This window comes from Lichenostomus cassidix, chromosome 22 (genome assembly GCF_008360975.1).
Source record: "Lichenostomus cassidix isolate B80296 chromosome 22, HeHo_3.0, whole genome shotgun sequence".
Taxonomy (NCBI): domain Eukaryota; kingdom Metazoa; phylum Chordata; class Aves; order Passeriformes; family Meliphagidae; genus Lichenostomus; species Lichenostomus cassidix.
Genome location: NC_139502.1, coordinates 5,060,925 through 5,083,655, shown reverse-complemented (window position 1 = coordinate 5,083,655; position 22,731 = coordinate 5,060,925). Strand labels below are relative to the sequence as shown.

The window sequence follows — 22,731 nt, the reverse complement described above, 5'->3', positions numbered from 1 at the left end:
CCATGTGGCACAGAATGGTGCAGCATAGCGCAGCATAGCATGGTGTGGCATAGCATTGCATAATATTGCACAGCATTGCATGGCCTGGTATGGCATTATGTGGCATTGCATTGCATGGCATGGCGTGACGTTGCGTGGCCAGACGTGGCACGCCATCGCACACATGGCACAGCGCGTCACGACACGACTTGTCACGGCGCGGTAACGCGTCTCATTGCAGAGACTCACCCCGCCCCGGTCGCTGCGGCCGCCAGAGGGGACGCGTTGTCACCGCCTCCTACCCCCTCAGCCAATAACAGAGCCAAAACCGGCGTTTGGCTCTCTCCATTGGTCGGTTTGAAGAAGACGGTGGCAAATAAAGGTGGCGCGGCGGCTGTTGGGAGTGCTGGTGGTCTTGCTGAGGCAGCCGCGATTGAGTGGGCAGGAGTAACCGGTGAGCGGCCGGGGTGGCCGGAAGCTGGGTCTGTAGGGGTGCCGGTACTGGGGGGTGGGTGGGTGTGTATACTGCCCTGGGGGGGCGAGGAGGAACGGAGCTATTCAGGCCCTGAAGTGAGGGGGTGCTGCGGCCTGCGGATGCCGTGGGGCGGGTACCCTGCGTGGAGGCCGCGAGTTCTGTGGGAGTGTTGGACTGGAGGCGGGCAAAGACGGGTCTGTGGGGAGGGTGTCAAGGGCGGCCTGGGGGCTACTGAGGTCTTGGGAGGGAGCCTGGGGAGTGGGGCGGGGGTCGGTGTGGGTGAGGGTGTGCGGGAGGTGCCCAGAGACGCGGTTTGGGAGAAGGCAGGGTGGGAGGATTGGGGGTGTGTTGGGGGCCGTGCTGCTCTCGGGGCTCAGTGGAAGCCCTGGGGAGTAGAGGGCGGCGGGGGGGGGCTTGACATGTTCCTAAAGCCCAGGGCGAGATGCGGATGAGTGGGTGAGTGTTAGGAACAGGAGCCCTGAAGATGGGGTGATGCTGAACTCTGGCTGTGAGATGCCCCAGTGCTGCAGCCAAACTGGGGGTGTTGAAAGCATCCTCTCTCCTCCTGTTGAGATGTTCTTTGCTTTCCCCTCTTACTTGTGGTAGAAAAGGGGTTGGCTGCTTGTGGGTGCAGGCCTGCAGGATACACAGCTGAAATGAAATCATGGGCAACATCTCCCCTTTCCTTCTGCAAATTGAGCCCTGCACAACTGAGGGGCTGAGCGACATCACACTGTGCAGATCGGGGAGGTTAAGTGCCAATGAGCCTCTGGGCAATATCATATGCATGGGAATTTCTGGGCACAGCATTTCCAGGCTCCCCAGGCAGGGAGGTCAAGAGATGTGCAATGCAGTGTTTGAGAGCAACAGAAATCCATTGTCATGGGTACTCGTTCTTCGAGTATGGAGACCGTGTTGTGTGCACTGCATTTCCTGTCATTTCTCTGCAGAGCAGCGGAGGAGCCAGCTGCAGGACTGCCAAGCAGCCAAGGAAAGGCTGAAATGCCCAAGTGCAGAGTAAGTTAGGAGGATGTTGGGTTTGCATGAGATGATCTGTAAAGGTCTGAGGTATAGCTGACTCTCCCCACTGCCCGGTGTCTACCTTCTCTGGCCTGTGTACAAAGAACCATCTCTTGCCAGGGCCTTGCTGTCTGGGCTCTGCCCCTACAGCACTCTGGCACCAGTCTATAGTTACTGGCAGCAGGAGCAAAGGGATGGTTTGAATGCTGACATTTCCCAATGGCTGATGGTGTCTCTTCTGCATATTTTATGAGTCTCTGTGAAACTTTCTCATCTCAGCTCCTGGCTCTGGCAGAACAAGCCTTGCTGCTAACAACTCAGATTTGGAATGAGATCTCAAGGAAAGGGTGATTAAAGTCTCACCACTGGTTTTTAATGGCAGCTTCCAGTGGCCTTTGGGATAGGTTAATATCAGGAAGGGACATTTTCAATGCACCTGGCAGGAAAATATGAAGAGAAGAAGCAGGATCAAAGAGCACAAAAAGCAAACCAGTCCCTGTCACCAGGCTCTGGGAAACACCACTAACATAATAGAAATGAGAGAAGATTTTTGACCTTTCTTTTAGGCATAGTGCAGCATTTGGGCAGAACAGAGGATGGTCCCCTCACTCTCTAGGCTCTTTCTTACAGAAAAATACTTGCACAGGCATTAATCTTCCAGGTGGCTGAGCAGAAGGGTGGGAGAACTCTGCAGCTGACTGCTGTCAGAGGGGTCTAGTTCCCTGAGAAGGAGGAGGGGAGGACAAGTACTGCCTACTGCCCCACCTTCCTGCTTAGCTGCCAGTGCCTGGACAGCTGTAGGGCTTGTGGATCAGCCACACTGCAGTGAACTCTGGTCAGGACACACCGAGTCACCGCTGTGACCTGCAGCATGGCAGCAGCATGACCTCAGCTGTCTGTGGCACACAGGGCAGTTTGGGAGCCTCCAAACCCCTTATCTGCCAGACCACCACCTGCAGGAATCATTTTGGTTAGTTTTGTGGTCCATGGAAGTTTTGTGACAACCTTGGATGTTAATGGTTTGTGTTGCTTTTCTGTTGGCCACACAAAAAAGAGAAAAAATTAATAGTTTGTGGTAATGTTCCTTAACAGGTTTTTGTTTTCTAAAAGCTACTCCTAAGCTCCTGTGTCTGACACAACCAGCAGTGGGTTAGATATTTAACTATTTCTGCTTTGCTTGTGGCTGATATATAACCTGATAACTTGTTTGACTTTTACAGACCCTTTTTAAAGGACTGGACTAATCACCTGAATCCACCTTTGGAACCAGTTTCTAAACTCAAGCATGTAAGTAGGAAGCTTTTGAGTCTTTCATGCTTTAAGTGAGTCTGGGCAGAAGGCGTCCCATTGTGAATGAGTGTTTTATGGTTGCTTAAAGAATCACCAGTGAAGGTATCAGCAAAAGCAAGTTTAATGTAAAAGCGAAAGCACAACAAAGTTCATTGTCAAGGTTCACTTTACTACTTACTGGATGGTTAAAGCACATAGAGAAAAAGCAAGCTAAAATCAATCAACCTAAAATCAAAATCAACCCAGAAATTGTCTATATGGAGGCTGGGGGTGTGGGGCAGGGGAAGGGAAGGGTAAGAATAGAAAGGAATAAGGAAGGTCCATTGAGTCACAAGATTCAGAGGAGACCACCTTGCTAGTCTGAGCACTGGACTTGAGCAACAGTTTAGGCCTGAAGGTTTTAACAACAGTTAATAAATAGGTTAAGTTAAACAATTTAACAAAGGATTTATATAGAATTTACTGTAGCACTACAGTAACTTGCTTCCAGGCCTGACTTAAAAATCCAAAGTACTTAAGAACCAAGGAAAGCCACATTCATAGTACCTTTGCTGTAGCATACTTATATACATATAGACCTAAAGAGTTTCTACAAGGTATTTACCTGTGAAAATCTCCCTTCAAATTCAGTGAAGGACTCATGTTGGTGCCTTTGTATCTTCTCAACAGGCAAAGGGTTGAGCCTTGGGGAGAAGGCTCAGAGCCTGTCAGCCCAAGCTCTGTTGGCATCATTTGCTCTTCTCCAAGTACAGCAAACGTGACATCTCAGGCTCTGAGATGCCCCAGTCAGAGGGATTTCATCAAAGCCCACAGCAGTCCAAGAGAGCTCAAAGGGTCTCTCTCAGAACCGCTGCTTATAGGGTCACAAGAGAATGTACTTTAGTTGTAATAATTTTTCATCCTGGCTGCAATTTGGATCTTTTAGCTGCCTTGAAAACCACATGCCCCAAGTCTGGGTTGTGAGTTCCTGGCTCCAAATGGGGGGCATACAACAGATTGCTAAATAGCTAGCAATGAGTCAACTAGGTATTTTTCAAAGGAGTTTAGCTTAGTTAGGCATTTCAGTCTGGGAGACTGATCCTTTGCCCATGTCCTGGTGGGTGTTCTGTTATTGTTCTGTTGACAGCTGCTTTGTCATGTGACTGTCCCCTGTCAGTGTCTGACCAAGCTGCATTTTCTGTGGAGCTGAAGGCTGTTTTGTCTCTCCAGATTGACAGGAACAAGAATGATGTTCTTGGAAATGTGATGGAGGGTGCTCAAGGCAATCTTGGAGCCAAATCCACACAGCATGCTGGCCACACTGCTCAGCAGAAGCCTGCAGATACATCCCAGAGAGCAGCAGGGATGCATCCAGTGCAGCCAGGGAAGAATGTGAAGCTTCCCACTCCTGCACAGATCAGGGGCTGGCTCTCACCTTCAAGCTCTGGTCATCTAAATCCAGCAAGAAACCAGAAATCTGCACAGGAGACTGTCACTGCAGCAGCACCTCAGGTGGGAAGTGACCACCCAGCTCCTGGAGCACCTTGCTGCCTGAATGAGGAGCTGCAGGGCAGGCTGGTTGGCTACAAGGAAAACATCAGTCCACGAGTTTCCACAGCCCCAGAGCTGACCAGAACTTTCCAATCTGATGGAAACAGTCTCGGGAAGAAGAGAGTCTTGGCCCACAGGCAAAGCTCAGCCATAATGTCAAAGCCTGTTCTGGGTCCAAAAAACAGAATTAGTAACCACCAGGCTAAGGAAGAACCAGTTCTGCATAAATTCAGGAAAACCCTGCCAGACTCAAAGAGTGTATCTCAAAAAATAAGTATCAGAACTCAGCTGTTGCAGCCCTCTCAGTTCCCTCCTGCTTCTGCTAATTTGCTGTGTAAAAACCCAGGGACAAACCAGGGAAAAACTACTACGGTGAGGCAACTTGTAGGAAAGCCACCTGGCACAGCTCCAGGGGGAAGTCTTGAGCACCACAGCAAACCTCTTGCAGTGAGAAGATTTCCCACCAAGCCTCCCACCTTGGGCAAGCCCCAGGAGACCACAAACCTGAAATCCAGCCTGAACCCAGGTGTTACTGTTCCATGGCCAAGGCCCATGGTTAAAAAGGGGATGGACAGGAAGGACATGAAGGTGGTGCCTCCTGGACACACAGCAGCATCCCAAGGGACAGGCCACCCAAACCAGTCTCACAACATACACAACTCCAAAACTCATGTTCAATCACTTGGGGGTGATTTGAGGAGTAGGAGAGATCAACTTAAACCAGAGCTGCGGAAGGCAGGTGGCATGCAAGCTAGACGCATTCCTAAGATCCCGTCAGCTGCAGATCGTAAGTAAGTGGCAGCTCTGGCCGCCTGGGTCCTGCCTTTAGGAAACAGCAGAGTTTAAAGGGTCTGACTGGGTGAGCCAGCACCATCCTGCTGAAAATGGAGTCTAAAGTCTTGCCAGTGAAAGCTTATTCGGAGGTTGATGCCCTGAAAAAGAAGGGGTTGGGGATGATGTTGGGTGGCACCCTGGGTTCCTCTCCCACCAGTTCAGTAAGTGGAAGGAGAGGGTGTGGCCACTCTCCTGTTTTAGCCTCAAGACTTACGCTTGAGAGTGTTTTCCTTTCCCAGCCTAGAGCTCAGACCTGGATGTATTTCTGAGATAGATATACTGATTCTTTTTGAGCAGCTGAAGTTGGCTAAAGGGGGATTCCAAGGAAAGCAGCCAGTTCTTGCCAAGCTGCTGTCTGCTGGGGTGGTAACTGTGATCTCTCGATCCTTGGACAGGAAACAGCTGGAGGAGTGGTTGGCATCCAAAGGCAAGAAATACAAGCGGCCGCCGATGACGCTGCTTCAGAAGCAGGCAGTGAAGCCATCCTGCAGAAAGGTCAAAGCGAAAGACAAACAAGAGAATCCAGAGCAGTGCTACCAAGCGAAGATCAACAACATATTAACTGAGTGTCTGAAGCTCATTGAGGAGGTGGGAATGGGAAAGGAGCTGCTTGAATGTGCTTTTTCTCTCCTGGAGCATGCCAGGGGATGAGGGCCATGTACATCCAGTAGCTAAGAGGGGTTGGGAGCAAGTGTTCAGTTGCCATAGAGGAAACATAGGAAAATAAAAGTCCTCATGACTTACGGGTAGGCTAAAGGCATGCGGTGAGCTGTGCTGACTGGGAGAATGCAGAGGTACACTGTGAAAAAGGACCGTTATGGTGGGTGTCACAGCTTGAGGTATGGCCCTGGTGGGAAACAGTTTCTGGGAGCACTGAGCACTAGCCCTTTTCCAGAGTTTACTAGCTTCAATTAATACCAGCACTGGACTCTATCCCTTGACACCCCTCTGGAATACTAGATTCACTTATCCAAGGGAAAGATAAGAGTCAGGACAGCTTTTATCTGCCCACTGTTATGAAGGAGACTTGGAAACCCAGACTTTTAAGACCCTCTTCCTGGAGAGTGTTGGGAGTTGTGGTCAGGCACAGACTGCTTTCCTGGTGCACACACTGGTCCATGCCATGGACACCTTTCTCGAGGCCCTTACCCTTCCCATTGCAGGGTGTCCATGCAGAGGAGCTCTCAGCAGTGCTGTCCCTTGTACCCCAGCCAGAGAAATTTGCCAAATTCTGGATCTGCCAAGCAAAGCTGCTGGCCCGGAGTGGCCCCTTTGATGTGTTGCAGCTGTACAGAGAAGCAGTCAGTGCTGGGGCTGAGGTGAGTGGGGCACACCAGCTCCCTGTGTTCCCCTGTGTTCTGCATTGGAGGGCTTCCTCGAGACCGAGGGGCCATGTTTTGGAATAAGTTTAGCAGCACTAGTCACTGGTGAAAAAGTCCTTTAGAGCTGCCAGTCCCATTCCATGCTTCAGGATGTGCCCATGCAGGGTGGGCACCTGGCCAGCTGTGCTGGATACTGATGGATCCCACTGGGCAAAGGGGAATCCTGCAGCCCCTTCCTGCTGTCCTCAGCACAGGGTGTTGCGATGCAGCAAAAGCCTTTCCTCCTGTTCTGCTGTAACTCTGCTCTCCATTCCCATGCCACACCTGCCCTGATCCATGTTCTGCTTTTCCTACAGCCAGTCGAGGAGCTCAGGGAAACTGCTCTCAATATTTTGAAGGATGCAGGCCAAATATTGGAAGGTAACCAGAGCGCTGGAGGACCAAGTGGAGCATGGGCAGGTGGGGGTTCCCTGGTGTTGCCAGCTGGGAAGCAACATGGTTTACAGTCTGTCCCAGCACCTCACATCCCTCTTGACTTTGATGCAGACTGAGTGTTAGGAAAGTCTGAAATCCTTATCTCAAAAATGTCATTCCGCCAGGGCTGGGGAGGGTCCTGGCCTGGCAAGCCTCTGCAGCCAGGTGCCCTGGCCCATGTCCAGAGTGTCGAGGTGTAATCCCTCCCCAGATGCCACTCTCTGCAACTGCATTGCCCTTTTCTTCTCCTTCCAGGAGAAAAGGCAGAGGAACCCATTCCTTGGGAGCCTGTGACGCCTTGTCCAGGTAAGAGACAGCCCATAGGATCGACTCCAGGCCTAGTGGAGAGGCCCCTGACCTCCCTTCCCCTCTCAGTCAAGTTACAGATTACATCTGCATCCAGGTAAGGCTGAACCTCCTGCTCCTGGTAGCACACACCCTCCATGCCAGTGCTCCTCTATAGGGTTTACCCAAGGCTCTTGTCCTCTCCATAGAGGAAGGGAGTTCCTGGAAGGCCCAGAATTGAAATTTCTGACACCTGTGCGGCGCTCACTACGTATTGAGCAGGCTGGGAGTCACTACCCACAGATGCTGAAGGACCATGACCCTGTGGTGTCATCCCTCAGTGAAATCCTGGATGCTGAGGAGGAGACTTGCTTCTTCTTCCGGAAGAACATGGCTTTGCCAGAAGTGACAGAGCTGGAGGGTTTGAGTTCATACCCACTCAAGAGCTCCTGAGGGTTCTCAGCAGAGGCAGGCTGCCTGCCTACTGTGTTGCCTCATACATGTTCCACTGACTGCTCTTGCTTGCCCTCAGATGTGGGGGGGCGGGGATGGCACAGAATAAGCCTGTTTCAAATATCTAAATCCTTGTTTAAATACATTAAATTTTGCAGTAGAGATGTGTGTGGCCAGTGAGTGGTGTGGATACACCAGCTGTGTCTCCTGGGATTGTGTCCCCCACGACTGCTCTGAGCTCCTCTGCCATGATACATGTTCCAGTTTTCTTGCTGTAAAATGGTGTCAGTTGGACTTCAATGTTCCAGGCACCTCCCAATGTTTGGAAGCAATGTCTTGAGGGATTTACTCTGAAGCTGCCTTGTGCCCTACCTGGACAGCATCTGTATTTCCTATACTGAGAGGCATATGCAGACCCAGTTATCTGGAGGCACAAGTGGTGGCACTGGCTCTGCCTGAGGGGCTGGGAGACTTGCAGCACCCCAGCAGCTTCTCTGCAGGCCCTGAGACTGACTGCAGCACCAAGGGTTGCAGAGGACCTGCTGCCTACAGAGTCCAGACAGAGCCTAGCTGGGTGCTTACCACCGGAGTAGACAGGGTGCAACAGGCCAGACCCCCAGCTCCTGGTCATAGTTGGGGTCTGGGGACACATGAATCCTGTCTCTGCACTTGGAACAGGCAGTGGCAAAAGGTACCAGGCAAGACACTCATGAGGGGATTGGCAGGTGGTCTCTGCTGGGGACAGTGACTGTACGGCAGCTACGGAAGGTGGGGGAGCCCCGTTGTCATCCATTCAGGCCCAGCAAGCAGTGGTCCTCGCCCTGTCATGCTCTTTTGCCTCCTCTCTCCCTCATGATGCACCCAACCCTAGCCATGGCTCAGCATCTCTACTGAGTCATGGATACTGGAAGAAGTCTTGGAGCAGTGTGCTGGAGTTCTGGCATGGGGTTGGCACCACTCGCTGGAGCACTGCTGGTCTGGTTCCCTCTGTAGTGGTGGGGATAACTCAGGGCTGCCACCTTCTGCCCAGGGGCTTGCGCTTGTCCCAGCTGCTGAACAAGGATGTGGGGACTGCCCTTTGCCCAGACCTCCCAGGTGCAGGGACAAAGCAGTTTTCCTTTAAAACAGCCAGTTTTATGTCTCTGCAGTGCCTGGAGTTTTGAGTACATTTTATAAATAGAAAAGGGTAGAAAAAAGAAGAGGAGAACAGCAGGTGAAGGGTGTTCCCACGGCGCAGCTGTCATCTCCAGGGCCCCACCCTCTTCAGCCAGCACTGCAGTGCTCATGGTGAGGTGCAGAGGCTAAAGGGGCAGAACTGCCAGGACCCCGACTGTTGAAGTGGGGCTTCCAGTGGTACTGGGAGCAGTGGCACTGCCTGTTCACCCTGGTGTTGGGTGGTCCCAGGCTGGCATTGAGCTGGTGGGAGAGATAGGAGTTAAAGGGGCATGAGCTGGCAGGCTTGGGGGGAGGAGGGGGGATCGTCTCTCCTGGCTCTAAGCAGAGTCAGGAGAAGGTCCCAGCTGCCCAGGGACAGGTGTGATAGGGTGCATGGGTCAGGGTCACCAGCCATCCTCTAGCCCCCAGAGGTGGCAGCTGACCACAAGTGGCTTTGATCTGGCAGTGCAAGTGGTCCAGGGCCACCGGATGCCCTCCCATGAGGCTGGCACCTGCCATAGCAGCAGCTGGGGTGTGCTCAGGCTTCTCCATCATCTTCCTCCTCCCCACTTGAGTCCTGGAGGACCTGAGACAGTGCACAAGGGGCTCAGTGGGCACAGGATCCCAAGGGCATAGGGGTGGCAGGATGCTCATATCCTTCTGCCCCTCTGTTCCCTGCCACCCACCTGCTGGCCAGAGTTGCCATACTGGGCCAGCCAGGGAGGAAGGGCAGTGACTGCATCCCCTGAGTCCAGGCGACAGTGCTCCACTGTTGACTCATGGGCCATCTGTGGAAGGGGTAGACAAGGCTCCCAGAGAGAGGCTGGCATCAGCCACCTCTATCAGCCCCATGCCTTGCTCAGGCAGGAAGGGAAACTGAGGCACAGTGGGTGAGCAGCAGGGGCTGGGAGCTCCATACCAGGACAGGGGGTGCCCGGAACAGGTAGCTGAAGGGGTAATAGAGGAAGTTGATGAAGGAGGCAGCATAGAGGTCTGCATAGCGCATCAGCTGGTTCGCAAAGAGCGTCTGACGTGAGCCACAGCGGAAGAGGCTGCCCATCTTCCCATAGCACATGTCCATCTCATGTGTGACTTTCTGTGGGTACAGCAGGACAGTCAGGGCACCCAACACCCCCCACTGAGGAAGTTGTGGTGGTGGTGTGAGCTGAGCTGTGTATCAGCTGGAACAGTGCCCTGGGCATCACCTGGATCCGACGCTTGATGGAGCTGATGTCTGGGCACTCACTGCTACCACTGTCCAAGTGCCTGGAGTGTAACAGACCCAGCTGAGGGCTCACCTGGAGGGTTCCCCACAGGTGCTCCTACCCCTGCATGTCTCCCACGCCAACCAACTCACTGGTACAGCTCAGCCAGGAAGAGATCCAGGCTCCGCAGCTCCTCAAACAGTTCTGCAAGGGCAACGGGGCCACCTCAGTGCAGGAGCACCACCCACTGCCCAGGACGACTGACAAAGAGGGTCAGGGCATGGCCCACCGAGGCAGTTTTGCCTGTGAGGGATGGAGGAGACTCCAGGTCACCTCCCCTCAAATGGCAAAGTCTGTGTCCCCAACCAGGCACTGCTCACCACTCTTCTCTGTCCAGACCTGCAGCTCACGGGCCAGCTCAGGCACCACCAGAAAGGTGCGCCAGCCCTGCCGCTTCTTGGATTTGAGGATGTCCCCAAAGATGTGGTCCCCTATGTAGAGGATGTCTTTGCCCTTCACACCCAGGAGGTCACACACCACATCTGAGGAGCCTGTGACAGCCGAGGGTCAAGGTGGGGGATGGGCATGTCCCCCTGTGCTGCTCACAGAGTCCAGACAGAGCCCAGCTGGGCGCTTACCACCGGAGTAGACGGCGCAGTGCTGGAGGGGTCCGGTATATGTCCCAATGCGCAGCTTCCCCGTGTCCTGCAGGACAAGAGGACCCCAGGATGGGAACACTGTTACCTGTGCCTGCTTGGTGCCCAACCAACTATGAATCTATGCTCCTGTGCCCACAGGAGCCCCCTCAGTGCCTCAGTTCCCACCACCCCAACTGGCCCCGCAACAGGAGAGGGGTCCCCACCGTGTCGACTTGGCGCAGGACGGTGCCCTCAGCAAAGAAGAGCGGCTTGCGGGTGTCCACCACAATCAGGTCGAAATAGGACCTCCAGGGGCGCTGTGGGACATCAGCCTGTGGATGCCGGGGAGGGAGTCAACAAGAGCATGCTGATGGCGCCCTGCACCCCCCCACCCACCCCACAATGGGGACAGACTCACCTTGTCCCCATTGCTGAAGTCAAACAAGTAGGACATGATGGCCTGCAAGGACATCTGGCATCATCACTGCTGCCCCCAGGGAAGGCAGACCCTGCCTGTGCTTCAACACATCCCCTCTGCTTCCCCCATCCAGGGCATGCTGGACCTGATGGTGGGGGACATGGACACCCCCTACTCACATCAGTGTAGGTGTAGTCACTGTTGGTGGCCAGGAAGACCTTCCCCACCTCCTTCATGCGGCTCAGCAGCAGAGGCACACGGGGCTGGTAAGGGGCAAGTCAGTGGGGGGGGAGCCCGGGGGGACCATGAGGAATTGACCGAGGAGAGCAGAGTAGGGAGGGGTCCGTGGGGAGTCTGCAACACTCACATCCTTCACCACGTATTTCTCCAGTTTCTCTAGCGTCTTCTCCTTGAGGCAGCCCTGCAGAAGGGATGGTGTGGGGTTGGCCACAACTTCCCAGGGTGAGTGTGTGGGGAAGCCCCAGCACTCTCAGCACCCACCACCACCAGCCCTCTGCCCATTGCACCCACAGAGAGGTGGACATGGTCCATGGCCTCGCGCACATCCTGGAACATGCTGCGGAAGGACATGAAGAGGTTTCCATGCTTGTAGCCGGTGTCACAGCTGCAACAGTCAGGAATGGAGGGGGTGAAGTGGCTGCCCTGCCAAGGGAAGCTCCCACCAAGATTTATCCCCTGTCCAATCCAATACCAAGTCCCCACCCACAATCTCCTTCTCACTTGACATATCTGGAGCAGTTAGTGAAGAAATCCACGAGACAGGCATAGAGGTGGGCCTCTGTGGGGGAAGGGACTGTGAGAGGTAGTGCGGGGCAAGACAGCACCCCAAGATGGTGGGAGGGGCAGGACGATGGGGGTTCTCACTCACCCGTTAGGTTGAAGAGGGTGTTGAGGATGTGGAAGCGCTTCATGTCATCCCGCTGGATGAACTTGTTGGGGTAATAGTGGAGGATTTCGGCTCTGGGGAGGGAGCATGGAGCTGCACTCCACCCTGAGGGACCCCCAATTCCCCCTGCCCCTAGTGTGGGGGATTCCCAGACTCACCCCTTGAGGAAGCGGAAGCCATGGGCACAGACCAGCAGGTTCCCGTGGGAATCCACCTTCAGCAGGTTCCCGTAAAGGGCATCAAACACCAGCCCCCTGTGCCACACAGCTGTCAGTGAGTAGGGGGCTCACTTCCCCTCCCCTCCCGACTCTGGGACCCCACCACAAACTCACCGGGTAGGGAAGGTGGGGTCATACTTGTAGGCAAGGATCTCAGGAGGGTACCCAATGGCCACAAGGTGCTCTACCAACAGGGCAAAGGCCAGCTCCTCGTAGTCGGGGGACTTGTACACTGCAGGGGGGCAGGGGGGACATGGGCAGGGGCTGAGGGGATCCCACCACCACCCCACCGTGTCTTAGGGCCCTCCTCAAAACGCACTGGCCAAGGTGTAGTCCATGTCAAATCCAAAGCACTTGATCTTCTCCAGTGCCAGGCTCCGGTTGACGAAGATCCTGGGGGTGACCAGGGGGTGAGTTATGGGGTGAGGGGAGGTTTAGGGCTGGGGGTGGCACAGCGGAAGAGATGCAGTCGTGTTTCCCTATCCCAATCCCTGGTTAGTGCTCTGGGAGGGTCGTGTGGTCATCCCAACGCAGGGCCCCCACAGCAAGTTATTGGAGCAGAAAAATAGGCTCGAAATTGAGCTGGGGGGGCGGGGGGTGGGCGGCCGGAGGGTGTGCAGCGCAGGGAGGGGGGACAGTGAGCCCTGTTTGGACCTGTCCCCACCCCGACACATCTACATTACGCCCAGAGCCTCTGCCCCCTCCCGATACGCCAAGGGTGTTCTCCCGTACCTGAACCCCAGGGCCCTTCCTTCGGGTCCTGCTCCCCTCCCCAAGCACCGTTCCCATCTGTCCTCCCTCAAGCCCCGTATCCCCAAGTCCTGCTGCCCCCATCGCCCGTCAGTCCCCCGCCAGTCCCCAGCCCACCGGTGCTGGCAGTCCCTTCGCAGGGCCCGCGGGTCGCCCTGGCCCGGGCCCCGGGCCGCCGCTGGGCCCCGCTGCCCCTCGCTGCCCATCGCCACCGCCTCCGGATACCGCCTCCGGCCGCCGCCGCTTTAACGGGGCCCTGCGGAACCGCCCCGCCCCGGCCACCGGCCGAGCCCGGCCCCACCCCGGGCAGCACAGCCAGGACAGACCCGGGGCACCTGGAGGCACTGACCCCCAAATGGGCCAGTGATCCCCCCGTGCTCCCCCATGGTGTACTGACACCTCCCCACGCGTGGGCACCGCACACGGGGAGTGCTCCCCGGTTCCCGGCCATGCCACCGCGCTGCCCCCACCCCCCCTCCCCGGGCCCGGTGCCCCGGGCCGCTGTTTGCCCAGCGGCACCCCTGGCAGCGGCAAGCGCTCGGCAGCGAATCATTAACCGGGGTCAGGGACTGGCCTCGCCGCCGCCCCAAAGCCGCCCCGATGGGGGCCGCGGCCGGGGGCGGGGCCGGGGCAGATACGCCCAAGCCTCACACCGTGGGGAGAGTGGGAGAGGATGGAGCACGCAGAGCCCGTGGGACCCAGCGACCCCTACGCCACGGGGCTGTGTTGTTTGCGTCCCCACTCAGCACATAAGCACCTCTCGAACACCACATCTATCCCCCAGCGTGGGCCGTCCCCCCTCCCTCTGCACATCCGGCTGCTCCCACCATGGTTCTTGCGACACCCCGGGCTCGCTGACATGGGGCCCCAAGACCAGCCTTGACCCAAGCAGGAGGGAAGCATCCGTGGGCACATGGAGGGGGCAGTGGAGCAGCTGTGGGCCCAGGACGGACGCACGACCGGACACAAACACGCTCACCCAGAGCCCGGGGGTGGGGCTGGTGACAGGGTCAGGAGACGCCCCCAAGTGGGGGGCCCCGATAACCCTTGTGCAGGGCTGTTTACAGCCCATCCCATGACCCAGGGGGCATGTGGGGCTCTTATCTTCACCGCCAGCTCCTTCCTGGGGCACAGGGCCAAGGGAGGGAGGGTTATGGGGCAGCACCTGGGGCTCCCACACTATCCCAAATCCCCAAAACCACAGGCAGCACTGGCATACGAAGGAAATCTTTATTGAGTCCGAGGTAGCAGCAGTGACAGGGGGCCGGAGGCCAGGCCCCAGGGCCCCCCGAGCAGGATGGTGTCCACACCACTACAGCAATGGAGGCAAAGCTGAACACTGCAGAGCCTGCAAGAGGGATACCCCACAACTTCCCAGCCCTTTGTTCCTGGGCAGGCAAGGACCAACCTCTGTCCTTCCCCCAAGAAATCATGTCCGGGAAATCATTGGAAGTGAGAAAGTGGCCTCCAGTAACTGCTTATCTACAGCTACAGCAGATCAGGGGGGGTTACCTGGGGGCAGATGCAGCCATGGCAGTGCACCCCCCACAATGTTAGCGCCAAGACAGTTATATTAAAAAAAAAAGATACTTCAGTGACAGCACTATGCGCAGATTGGCACAGCCCCAACCCCACAGCAGGCAGCCTCAGTGGCTCCTCAAGGGAGAGCAGCAGTGGGAAGCAGGACCAGTGGGAGCCCTGGTGCCCTCACACCTTCAGGACAGCAAACTTGAAGACAGCCATGATAGCAGCGCTAATGAGGCCAGAGATGGGGACGGTGACAAACCATGCCATGAAGATGTTTCGGAAGAGGCGCCAGTCCACTGCCTTCCTGGAGCGCAGCCAGCCCACTGAGACCACTGAGCCCACCTGTACAAGGAGTGAGGACCTGTCTCAGCATTAGAGCAGGCATCTACACCCCACCACTATGCATTCCTTCACCCCCAGCTCAGAGCCCTGGGTCCTGCTCCAGCTTCTGGGGAGCTCACAGCACGGGCAGGGAGGAGCAAGGAGCTGCCACCCGAGTGGTGACAGGAACAGGACCCTGAAGCACATGGGTTCCCATGCCCTCTTGGCAAAGGCCCAGGGACCATGAAAGGGGTTTTGTTCTCCCATGATCTCCTGAGTGCCCCAGGGACCCACCCCAAGCCTGGGCAGCTGCTGCCACCTCACATTGAAATGCAAGTAGCAGAGCTGGGAGCTGACAGTGGCCAGCAGCCCAGAGTTGGGCCTCCCACACAGCTCAACCCAACAAGCATCAAGATTCAGGAATGCTGAGCTCACACCAAGCCACAGCCATCGCCTTGCCACCCTTCCTACCTTGCAGTGGGTAGTGCTGATGGGGAGGCCGACATTGGAGGCAATGACCACCGTCAGTGCTGATGCCAGCTCAATGCTGAAGCCACTGCAGGGACAGAGGTGCAGATCAGAAAAGGGGCACTGGATACCCCAAAACACCCAGTGGGTTCAGCTCAAGGCAGCACAGCTTGACTCTCCAGATGAACCCGCCAGGATGCAGCAAGGTGTTGGAGCCACACACACCCCAGATCCACCACTGACCGCCCCCCCCGCCCTTAGAGAGAAGGGAGGTGCTCCTGGAACAGAATGTAGCTCTCAGGCTGCCTGGAGCCTCCCCTCTCCTCCATGGCAGCCCTTACCTGGATGGTGTGATGGGAGTCAGGTCCTTCCCCATTGTCTGGATGACTCTCCTTCCCCAGACCCACAAGCCGATGCAAATCCCTGCACCCCCATAGAGCAGCAGCCAGATGGGAGTTGCCACCTTGGTAGCCACATCGCCCGTCTGATAGACCAGGAAGAGTGCGACCAGAGGCCCAATGGCATTGCTGGAAGAGAAAGGGGATCTGGTCTAGAGGGCCAGAGGCTCTTGGCAAGATGGAATATCCCTGGAAGTGCTCAGGGCCTGGCTGGATGGGGCATGGAACAACCTGGTCAGGAGGAACAGGTCCATGGCAGAGGTTGGAACAAGATGGTATTTAAGGTCCCTTCCAACGCAAACTAGTCTGTGATTCTATGATTCTCTGAGCACCAGCCCCAGCTAACAGCACCCCCTGACTCCACTGACCTGACATCATTGCCACCATGAGCGAAGGAGCCAAAGCAGGCCGTGAGGATCTGCAGGAACTGGAAGAGCAGGGACACCTCAGGCTTGTCCTGGTCATGCCACTCTTCCAGGGAGCTGCTGCTGCCCTTGTGGTCACTGGCACCCAGCTCTGCCTGGGCAGTGTTCAGGTCCACATCTGCAGCCGGGTGGGCATCCGCCACTGCGTTGCAGTAGCTTGTGTAGCTGTCCATGCGGACCCTCTTCTTAGTGTCCACCACAGACCAGCTAAGCTTCTCCCCCTCCTCACTATCCCTGGCACGCAGCGAGTCCAGGGGCATGCCACAGATGGCCATGGTGTAGGAGGTGTAGCTGTTATTGCGCCGCAGGGGCTTGTCCCCCGAGTCCCCCATGCAGTCCCCCATCTTGGCCAGGTGCAGCTTGTGCAGCAGTTCCTTGTAGAGGCCGGAGTCCTTGTGCACAGTGTGGTACTGGTATTGCCCGCCTGAGCCCAGCTGGTGGCCCACTGCCTGGCTCAGGTGAACCAGGTTGCCATTGGGCAGCCGCACAGCTCCTGCCAGTGGGGACAGCAGGTGGAGGGGTTAGCACCAAGGGGTGTCTGGGGTTGGGGAACTCTTACCACCTGTATCACCCCCTGCTACTCACCACTGTCAATGCTTGTTTCCTTCAAGTCAAGGCTGGGGAGCCTCTCCTGCTCCGGGGCCTCCTCCAGCTCCCCCAGGTTGAAGGAGACCATCCTCTCCTCCACCACTGCTCGAGGCGGGACAGCTGACCCTGCATCAGCAGCGGGGCCCTTGACATCGCCCAGGGGCACCTTGGCCTCCTCTTGCTCCTCCTTTGGGCCAACATTCTTCTCCATCAAGGGGCTTTCAGAAGGACTTGATTTTATCTCTCCTGTGAAGGGGAGCAGCTGCCATCAAACCCCTTCCCACCACTGCACCCAATGCCAGCAGCAAGCACACACCCCCCTTGCCACTCAGATTTATGGCAGCCAAATAAAATTTACAGCTCCCCCCATCTTGAACTTTGGAAACTGCTGGGCAGTCACACCTTGTCCTGGGCACAACAGCCAAACCATCTAAACCAGCTCATTCCCTATTTTTAGACACACCCACCCACACGGGGTGTGGTGAGCACCATTATGGGGCTTTTATGTCAGTTATGTCTAGTGTAGAGGTTCCTCTTTGGGCCATGTTTGTCCCACCCCTGTGGGCAGTGGGATGCTCTAGACCCACTTCTGGAGTTGCTGTGACCCTTGAAGCTGACAGAAAGGCACCCAGAAGAGACCAGCTCCTCTGCCAGCCCAGTAGCTCCAGCCTGGGCTCCTCTCCAGCTTCCACTGGTGGGTTACAAACCCAAACAGGAGCTGGTCTCCACCTCCCAAAGGCAGCCTGGTTTCCTGTCCACCCTGAGGAGCCAAGCCAGCAGCACCCAGCCCTGGAAGCTGAGGCTGTTCCTCTGCCTCTACTAGGAAAAGCATGTTTTTTCCAGGTGAAAACATGAAGTCAGCTCCTTCAGACAACAACCAAAACCACCTTTTTGTGACAGACATGACCATTTCCCTGTCACTTTGCTTCATGGGCTGGGCTGTGGCATCAACCCTTCATCCCGGCATCCAGTCCCAGCAGAACTGTCTCCTTCTGCATGCCCACCTCCTCCCACGGATGCTGTGGGCAGGCAGGGAGCCTGTCTGGCACCTCACCTCACAGGCAGGAGTTAAGCTGAACAGCTGTAAGATTGTCAAGAGCAGCCATAAAGCTGTTAGTCACACCCCAATTACACCAGCACAAGGACATCCCCTCATCACCAACTCCTGAAGGCCCAGCTTGCACACACAATTGATATTCAGGACCACATGCAGTTCCAGGCACTGCTCTGGAGGCAGAGCCCAGGGCTGCTCCTTTGGATGCCTTTCAATAGAGTATTTTGGGTATTTTTTGCTACAGGAAAAGGATTTCATCAGCTTTAAACTTGTGATCTGCATCAGCCAGGCCAAGGATTGCTCAGCAGGTATGAGAAGATTAAAGGTTACAACAGGCACATTGTCTCTTGCCTTTTCTCTCCTCTATTACAGTGAGACCAGCTGTCTGATACTGCCCACAGCTCCAGGAGAGATCACCCTGCAGATCAGTCAGGCCCAGATACTGCTCAGCAGCACAATAGCTGCTCCTGGAGTGGGGGGCAGTTCAGGCACCTGGGTTGGGAGCAGGCAGAGCCCAGTGTGGTGAGTGCCCTAGTGACTCAGAGCAGGTTTAATCCCTGAGTGAAGATGAGGATTCTGCTAATAACAGCCCCACAGCTAATGGGATCTCCCACTGGGAAGAGAAGTCGGTTAGCCAAAGCGTGCCCTTCCCCGAGGACTGCAGAGGGATATGGTACTTACGGTCAATTTTCTTCTTCATTCTTGGACATACAAAGAACCAGACGACAAGAGCACAGACAACAGCACTCCCCGCCGAAATTAGGAGGATACCCCACAGAGGAAGTTTGTCAAAGCCCAGCACTAGGAAATAAAACAATGGATCTTTGAAAACCTCTGGGTAAAATCCTCCTCAACATATGACTTTGGTTTTCCCAGGCACAGGACTCAATCACCTGCAATAGTCCTGAGCTAATCCACTTGCCAGTGAGAAACACTGCTGCGAAGGTGTCACTGACCACGCAGAGAGCCCAGGCATACCCTCTAAGCAGCGCCATGGGTCACATCCCCATCAGCAGCTGACCCTTCCCAATCCCTTCCCCCAGCCAAACCCTGTAGGGAGTGGTGCATGCCCCAGGCTCCACACAGCTCTTGTCTCCTCATTTGCTGCAATGTCAAAAGAAAAAAAACACCTCCCAGCGTGGCTGCTGCAGCAACGGTGCTGCTTCCCTGCCTGCTCTGGAGAGCACACAGAAGCTTGGGCTGCTCCCACTGGCGCTCACCAGCCCCTCCGGCTGCTGGGGAGAGCAGCTCTTCTGCTCCAGGAGTCAATGGGGATTTAGGCTTCATGGCATCTGAGGTGATACATGACCCACTTAGAAGCATTCTCACAGGCAGCCTGACTTTGAGCAGAGGACTGGCATCACACAACCCCAGGCAGGGCATAAGGTGCTGGTGACTATCTGAATCCTGCATTTGCTGCTGCAGACAGTGACTTACTGCTCCTGAAACAGCCCAGACACCTCACGCAGGCACAGGTCTGCCTGCAAACCCAGCACTCAAGTAACCTAGAGCTCACTCAGCAGTTCAGGGCTCAGGATAAACACAGATCCACTTTGGACATGCCAAGTGATCAAGTGATTTTGGAGCAGCCCCAGTGCCCCCAGTAGTACCACTGAAGGCCTGTCTTCTTCCCCATGTTGGAGAGCCCGGCGAAGGGGAAGCTGACATCCCTTCAAAAGTTTTTCCAGCCACTGTTTACGGAGCAAACCCTGCCAGAGCCAGCACTGCCTGCCCACATCCCACCTCCAGTGGCTCTTCCACAACAGGAAACCCACACTCACACCGAAAAACAGCTCAGGCCGAGTCATCCTGGCAAATAACGGAGGGGACAGAGCCTCTGGCTCGACGGGCAAATCCGCCTGTCCCTGCTGAGCCCTCTCCTAGTCCTGCTCGTGACCTGTCCCCTGCAACACAGCATCTTAGTTCGGCTTTTCCAACTGAAGCTCAGACTCTGCAGCACAGGGGCCAGCTCTTCTTGACAGGAGTAATTAGCTTGTTTTTAGGGACAAGATGAATCAGGAGGCACAGCCCCCATCCCTGCTCCTAGCCCCACTACTGGCAGCCCTTCAGCAGCCAGCAGGTACCTGAGTTTTAGCACAGGTAAGAGAAGGGAAGGGGTAGTCATGCTATTGGCCAGTCCTGGGAAGTCTAAGGAGAAAGGTCTGGAGGAGTTTAGTTTGAGCAGGTCGCTTTGGCTGGGCAACTACCTAGCCCAGACAGTGCAGGCTAGCCTGCCGCCTTCTGTAACCGGCACAGGCCAGCCGCCTTCTAGGAGATCTCAGCCCTGTAAAGCAAAAAAGGGGTAAATCGTGCATTTAATGGAGGCTTTAGAAAGAGTTTCAAAATTCAGGTTCAAGCATTCTGCTTTTCACTTACAGGGCGCTCCAGTGTACATGATGGAGAAGAGGTTGATTCCCACAGTGCAAGCATAGAAGATGGGCAAAGCTCGCAGGCCATTGGGAACAGGATCTGCCTGGAAAACACGTCAGTGCTGTAGAGAGGTAGACTGGGGGGCTGTGCAGCAGCCAAGGAGCAGCTTAGCAACAGATCCTTTCCAGAAGGGGTTTGCACCCTCAGTCACCTACAGATAGCAGCTCCCAATAGCCTTTAGTGAACAACCCACAGTCAAATGTCCCCTGGCTGGAAGGGCAGGAGGTAGCCCAACACCTGGGTCCCATGAGGCTCCCCAGAGAGCCAGGACAGGTGTAGCCAAGGGTTCCAGCACTCCCAAGCCTGGAACAACTCATCTCTACCTGGCTTCTGAACTCTTTCCCTCGCTCCCCAAACTGCCATCTCCACTTAAGATTTTCTTTCAACTCCCCAGGAACTTTCAAAGATTTTGCCTCTTTCCAGCTGGCTTGGACAAAATAAAAAGTCCCTTACTCATAAAGGAGCTTATTTGACCACATACCTGGCAGCAAGGCCCTCACCCCAGCAGCAGGAGCATTAATCCCCACTGCTGCCCAGCAATTCAGATTTTGCATCAGGACAAAGACACCAAGCCTTCCTGAATGCCAAGCAGCACGGAGCAACCGGACTGTTCAGCACCGGAATAAAGCATGACGGGGCCAGCCCCACTTTGGGAGGCTGGTTACACAAGGTTACTATGACAGTGGTGACGCTGAGCTGTTTTAAAGGGCTGCCAATGATAAGATCTTAACGTTTCTTGAATTGCTAGAGGTAAAACCTAAAGGAATTTAGCCTCAGATATGCAGAAGAAAATGCTGGAGTTTCTCTGCATAGCTGGGGTCCCAGGTAGAAGGAATGTCGTTCCCAGCTGAGGATCACCACCTTCACGTGCAGCCTACCCCAAGGAAAAAGGTCCTTACACCAGGATTTTGGAAGAGCCCAACTGACAGCTCAGGTCTTATCAATTCTAGCCTACTTCACTACTGGGAAACAGGGTTGCTCCTACTGAGGCCAGGCAAGACAACTCCCATGTTTCAGAAGGGAGGCAATGCCCCAAAACCCTCCAGGTCCACTCTGCAGAGTGGCCACAGGCCCCGTTTTCTCACCTCTTCAGCTCCCAAAGGGCTCCCCTGGTGCCAACACACATACTCAGGGATGTGCCAGGAGAAGCCCTGGTGACCATAATCCAACCAACAAGTCCATTGGGATCAGCCAAGAGCCCTAAAGTGTCAGAACACAGGGCAGATAGCCCTTACCTTACAGAGGATGAGCCTCTGGACGAGGAAGAACAGGATAGCAGACATGATGCCCGAAAGAAGGGGTGAGATGAACCAGGACAACACTAGAAAGGGGGAGGCACAATCAGCATCCTGCTGCTGAAAATGGAAGCCCAGGGACATATGGGGGCCACAGCTGGGGTGGTCCTTCCAGCTGGACTTACCAATCTTCAGCAACTCAGACCACTTGACACCTTCTTGCCCTTGGGCCACCAGTGAGAAGCCAATGGTCGCTCCAACGATGCAGTGGGTACCAGAAATGGGGAGCTTCAAGAATGAAGCCATCAGCTGCCACACAGCAGATCCTGGAGAAGAAGCAGCCTACTAAGAAAGCCATCACCAGGGCACCCTGGGACATACTGCGCCTACATTGTGACCTCCCTGCTACTTACCAGACATAGCACTGATTGAACCTGCCATCAGCAGTGTGGAGTTGTACATCTCTACATCGATCAGCCCCTTCCGGATGGTCTCACTGACCTTGGCTCCCAGCAGAACAGAGCCCACCGTCTCAAAGATGCTGGCCAGGATGCAGGCCTGCCGCAGGGTCACCACCCCCGAGCCCACAGCAGTGCCAAAGGAGTTAGCTACATCGTTGGCACCAACAGAGAAGGCCAGCACGAAGGCAATGATGAAGCCCAGGACCAGCATCCAGAGGAAGTCAGCCATGGGGGCGGTGGGTACCGCGGGGGTCGGTTCCATAGCGGGGGTGGGGTGATGGATTAATAAATTAGGTACAAAATTAAATAGAGAGATCGCTATAGGGCCCGGGGGGGCTGCGACGCCCTAAGGGCACATCGGTCGCAGGGGCTGGAGGCTGAGTGCCGCGCCATGGTCTGCGCCGCTCTTCATCCTGCGGGAAAGACAGAGCTTAGCGGGGTCAGCACCAGATACTGGCCCTTCCCGCCGCCGGTAACGGCCGCTCCCGCGCGCGCCACCGCCCCCTCCCGCCGCCATGTGTGTGTGTGTGTCCGCCCCTGCCCGTCACCTCCACTCACCGGCTGGGCTGGGCCGGGGCGCACTGACTAAGAAGCCCCAACTGCAGTCCCGCTTCGCCGCCGTTCTAGCCTCGCTCCACTCACGGCCGGTCCCAGCCAGTCCCGTCCGCCTCCACAGCCCAGACTGACGCGGACACAGCGCCCGGCACGCTTTAAGACCGCCCTCCACCTCCCACGTGACTGCAACCCCGCCCCTCCCGCCAGGGCCCGGCACCGCCCTCGCTGGCTATTGGCCCGCTCGCCGAAGGAAGGGGAGGGGCTGCGCCGCCATTGGGTAGCTCCGAGGACCGAGCCCGAGCCCAGCCCCGCTCCT

General features: G+C 55.9%; 3 protein-coding genes across 8 annotated transcripts; 1 reads left to right on the top strand and 2 right to left on the bottom strand.

The window, feature by feature from the left end:
- Positions 1 to 114: 114 nt before the first annotated feature.
- On the top strand, positions 115 to 10,536 carry CKAP2L (cytoskeleton associated protein 2L). The gene is made up of 9 exons (XM_085080488.1): positions 115 to 433; positions 1,405 to 1,471; positions 2,695 to 2,761; positions 3,974 to 5,085; positions 5,524 to 5,716; positions 6,292 to 6,447; positions 6,807 to 6,909; positions 7,180 to 7,327; positions 7,419 to 10,536. Exons 1-9 carry the CDS (start codon positions 115 to 117, stop codon positions 7,660 to 7,662), a joined length of 2,409 nt encoding a protein of 802 aa, XP_084936614.1. The 3' UTR covers positions 7,663 to 10,536.
- On the bottom strand, positions 9,098 to 13,419 carry LOC146428154 (cytosolic purine 5'-nucleotidase-like). 5 transcript variants are annotated; one of them, XM_085080668.1, is made up of 18 exons: positions 13,071 to 13,226; positions 12,523 to 12,596; positions 12,318 to 12,435; positions 12,144 to 12,239; positions 11,968 to 12,059; positions 11,820 to 11,877; positions 11,610 to 11,703; positions 11,446 to 11,499; positions 11,258 to 11,341; positions 11,079 to 11,120; positions 10,885 to 10,992; positions 10,661 to 10,727; positions 10,403 to 10,573; positions 10,175 to 10,226; positions 10,023 to 10,083; positions 9,737 to 9,913; positions 9,504 to 9,605; positions 9,098 to 9,403 (listed from the first exon to the last, which is right to left on the bottom strand). In XM_085080668.1, exons 1-18 carry the CDS (start codon positions 13,157 to 13,159, stop codon positions 9,356 to 9,358), a joined length of 1,587 nt encoding a protein of 528 aa, XP_084936794.1. In that variant the 5' UTR covers positions 13,160 to 13,226; the 3' UTR covers positions 9,098 to 9,355. The 5 variants fall into 5 exon arrangements, with proteins under 5 accessions (XP_084936794.1, XP_084936791.1, XP_084936792.1 ...); XM_085080665.1 differs by lacking the exon at positions 12,523 to 12,596 and having other exon boundaries at positions 13,071 to 13,419; XM_085080666.1 differs by lacking the exons at positions 11,820 to 11,877; positions 11,968 to 12,059; positions 12,523 to 12,596 and having other exon boundaries at positions 13,071 to 13,419.
- Positions 13,420 to 14,169: 750 nt separating this feature from the next.
- SLC20A1 (solute carrier family 20 member 1) lies at positions 14,170 to 22,593 on the bottom strand. Of its 2 annotated transcripts, XM_085080663.1 has the most exons (11): positions 22,419 to 22,591; positions 21,813 to 22,273; positions 21,585 to 21,725; positions 21,400 to 21,485; positions 20,111 to 20,207; positions 18,416 to 18,535; positions 16,678 to 16,926; positions 16,036 to 16,585; positions 15,611 to 15,796; positions 15,273 to 15,357; positions 14,170 to 14,822 (listed from the first exon to the last, which is right to left on the bottom strand). In XM_085080663.1, the coding sequence occupies exons 2-11, from the start codon at positions 22,120 to 22,122 to the stop codon at positions 14,661 to 14,663; spliced, it is 1,986 nt and encodes a 661-aa protein (XP_084936789.1). In that variant the 5' UTR covers positions 22,123 to 22,273; positions 22,419 to 22,591; the 3' UTR covers positions 14,170 to 14,660. The 2 variants fall into 2 exon arrangements, with proteins under 2 accessions (XP_084936789.1, XP_084936790.1); XM_085080664.1 differs by lacking the exons at positions 14,170 to 14,822; positions 15,273 to 15,357 and having other exon boundaries at positions 15,779 to 15,898; positions 22,419 to 22,593.
- Between the last annotated feature and the right edge of the window lie 138 nt (positions 22,594 to 22,731).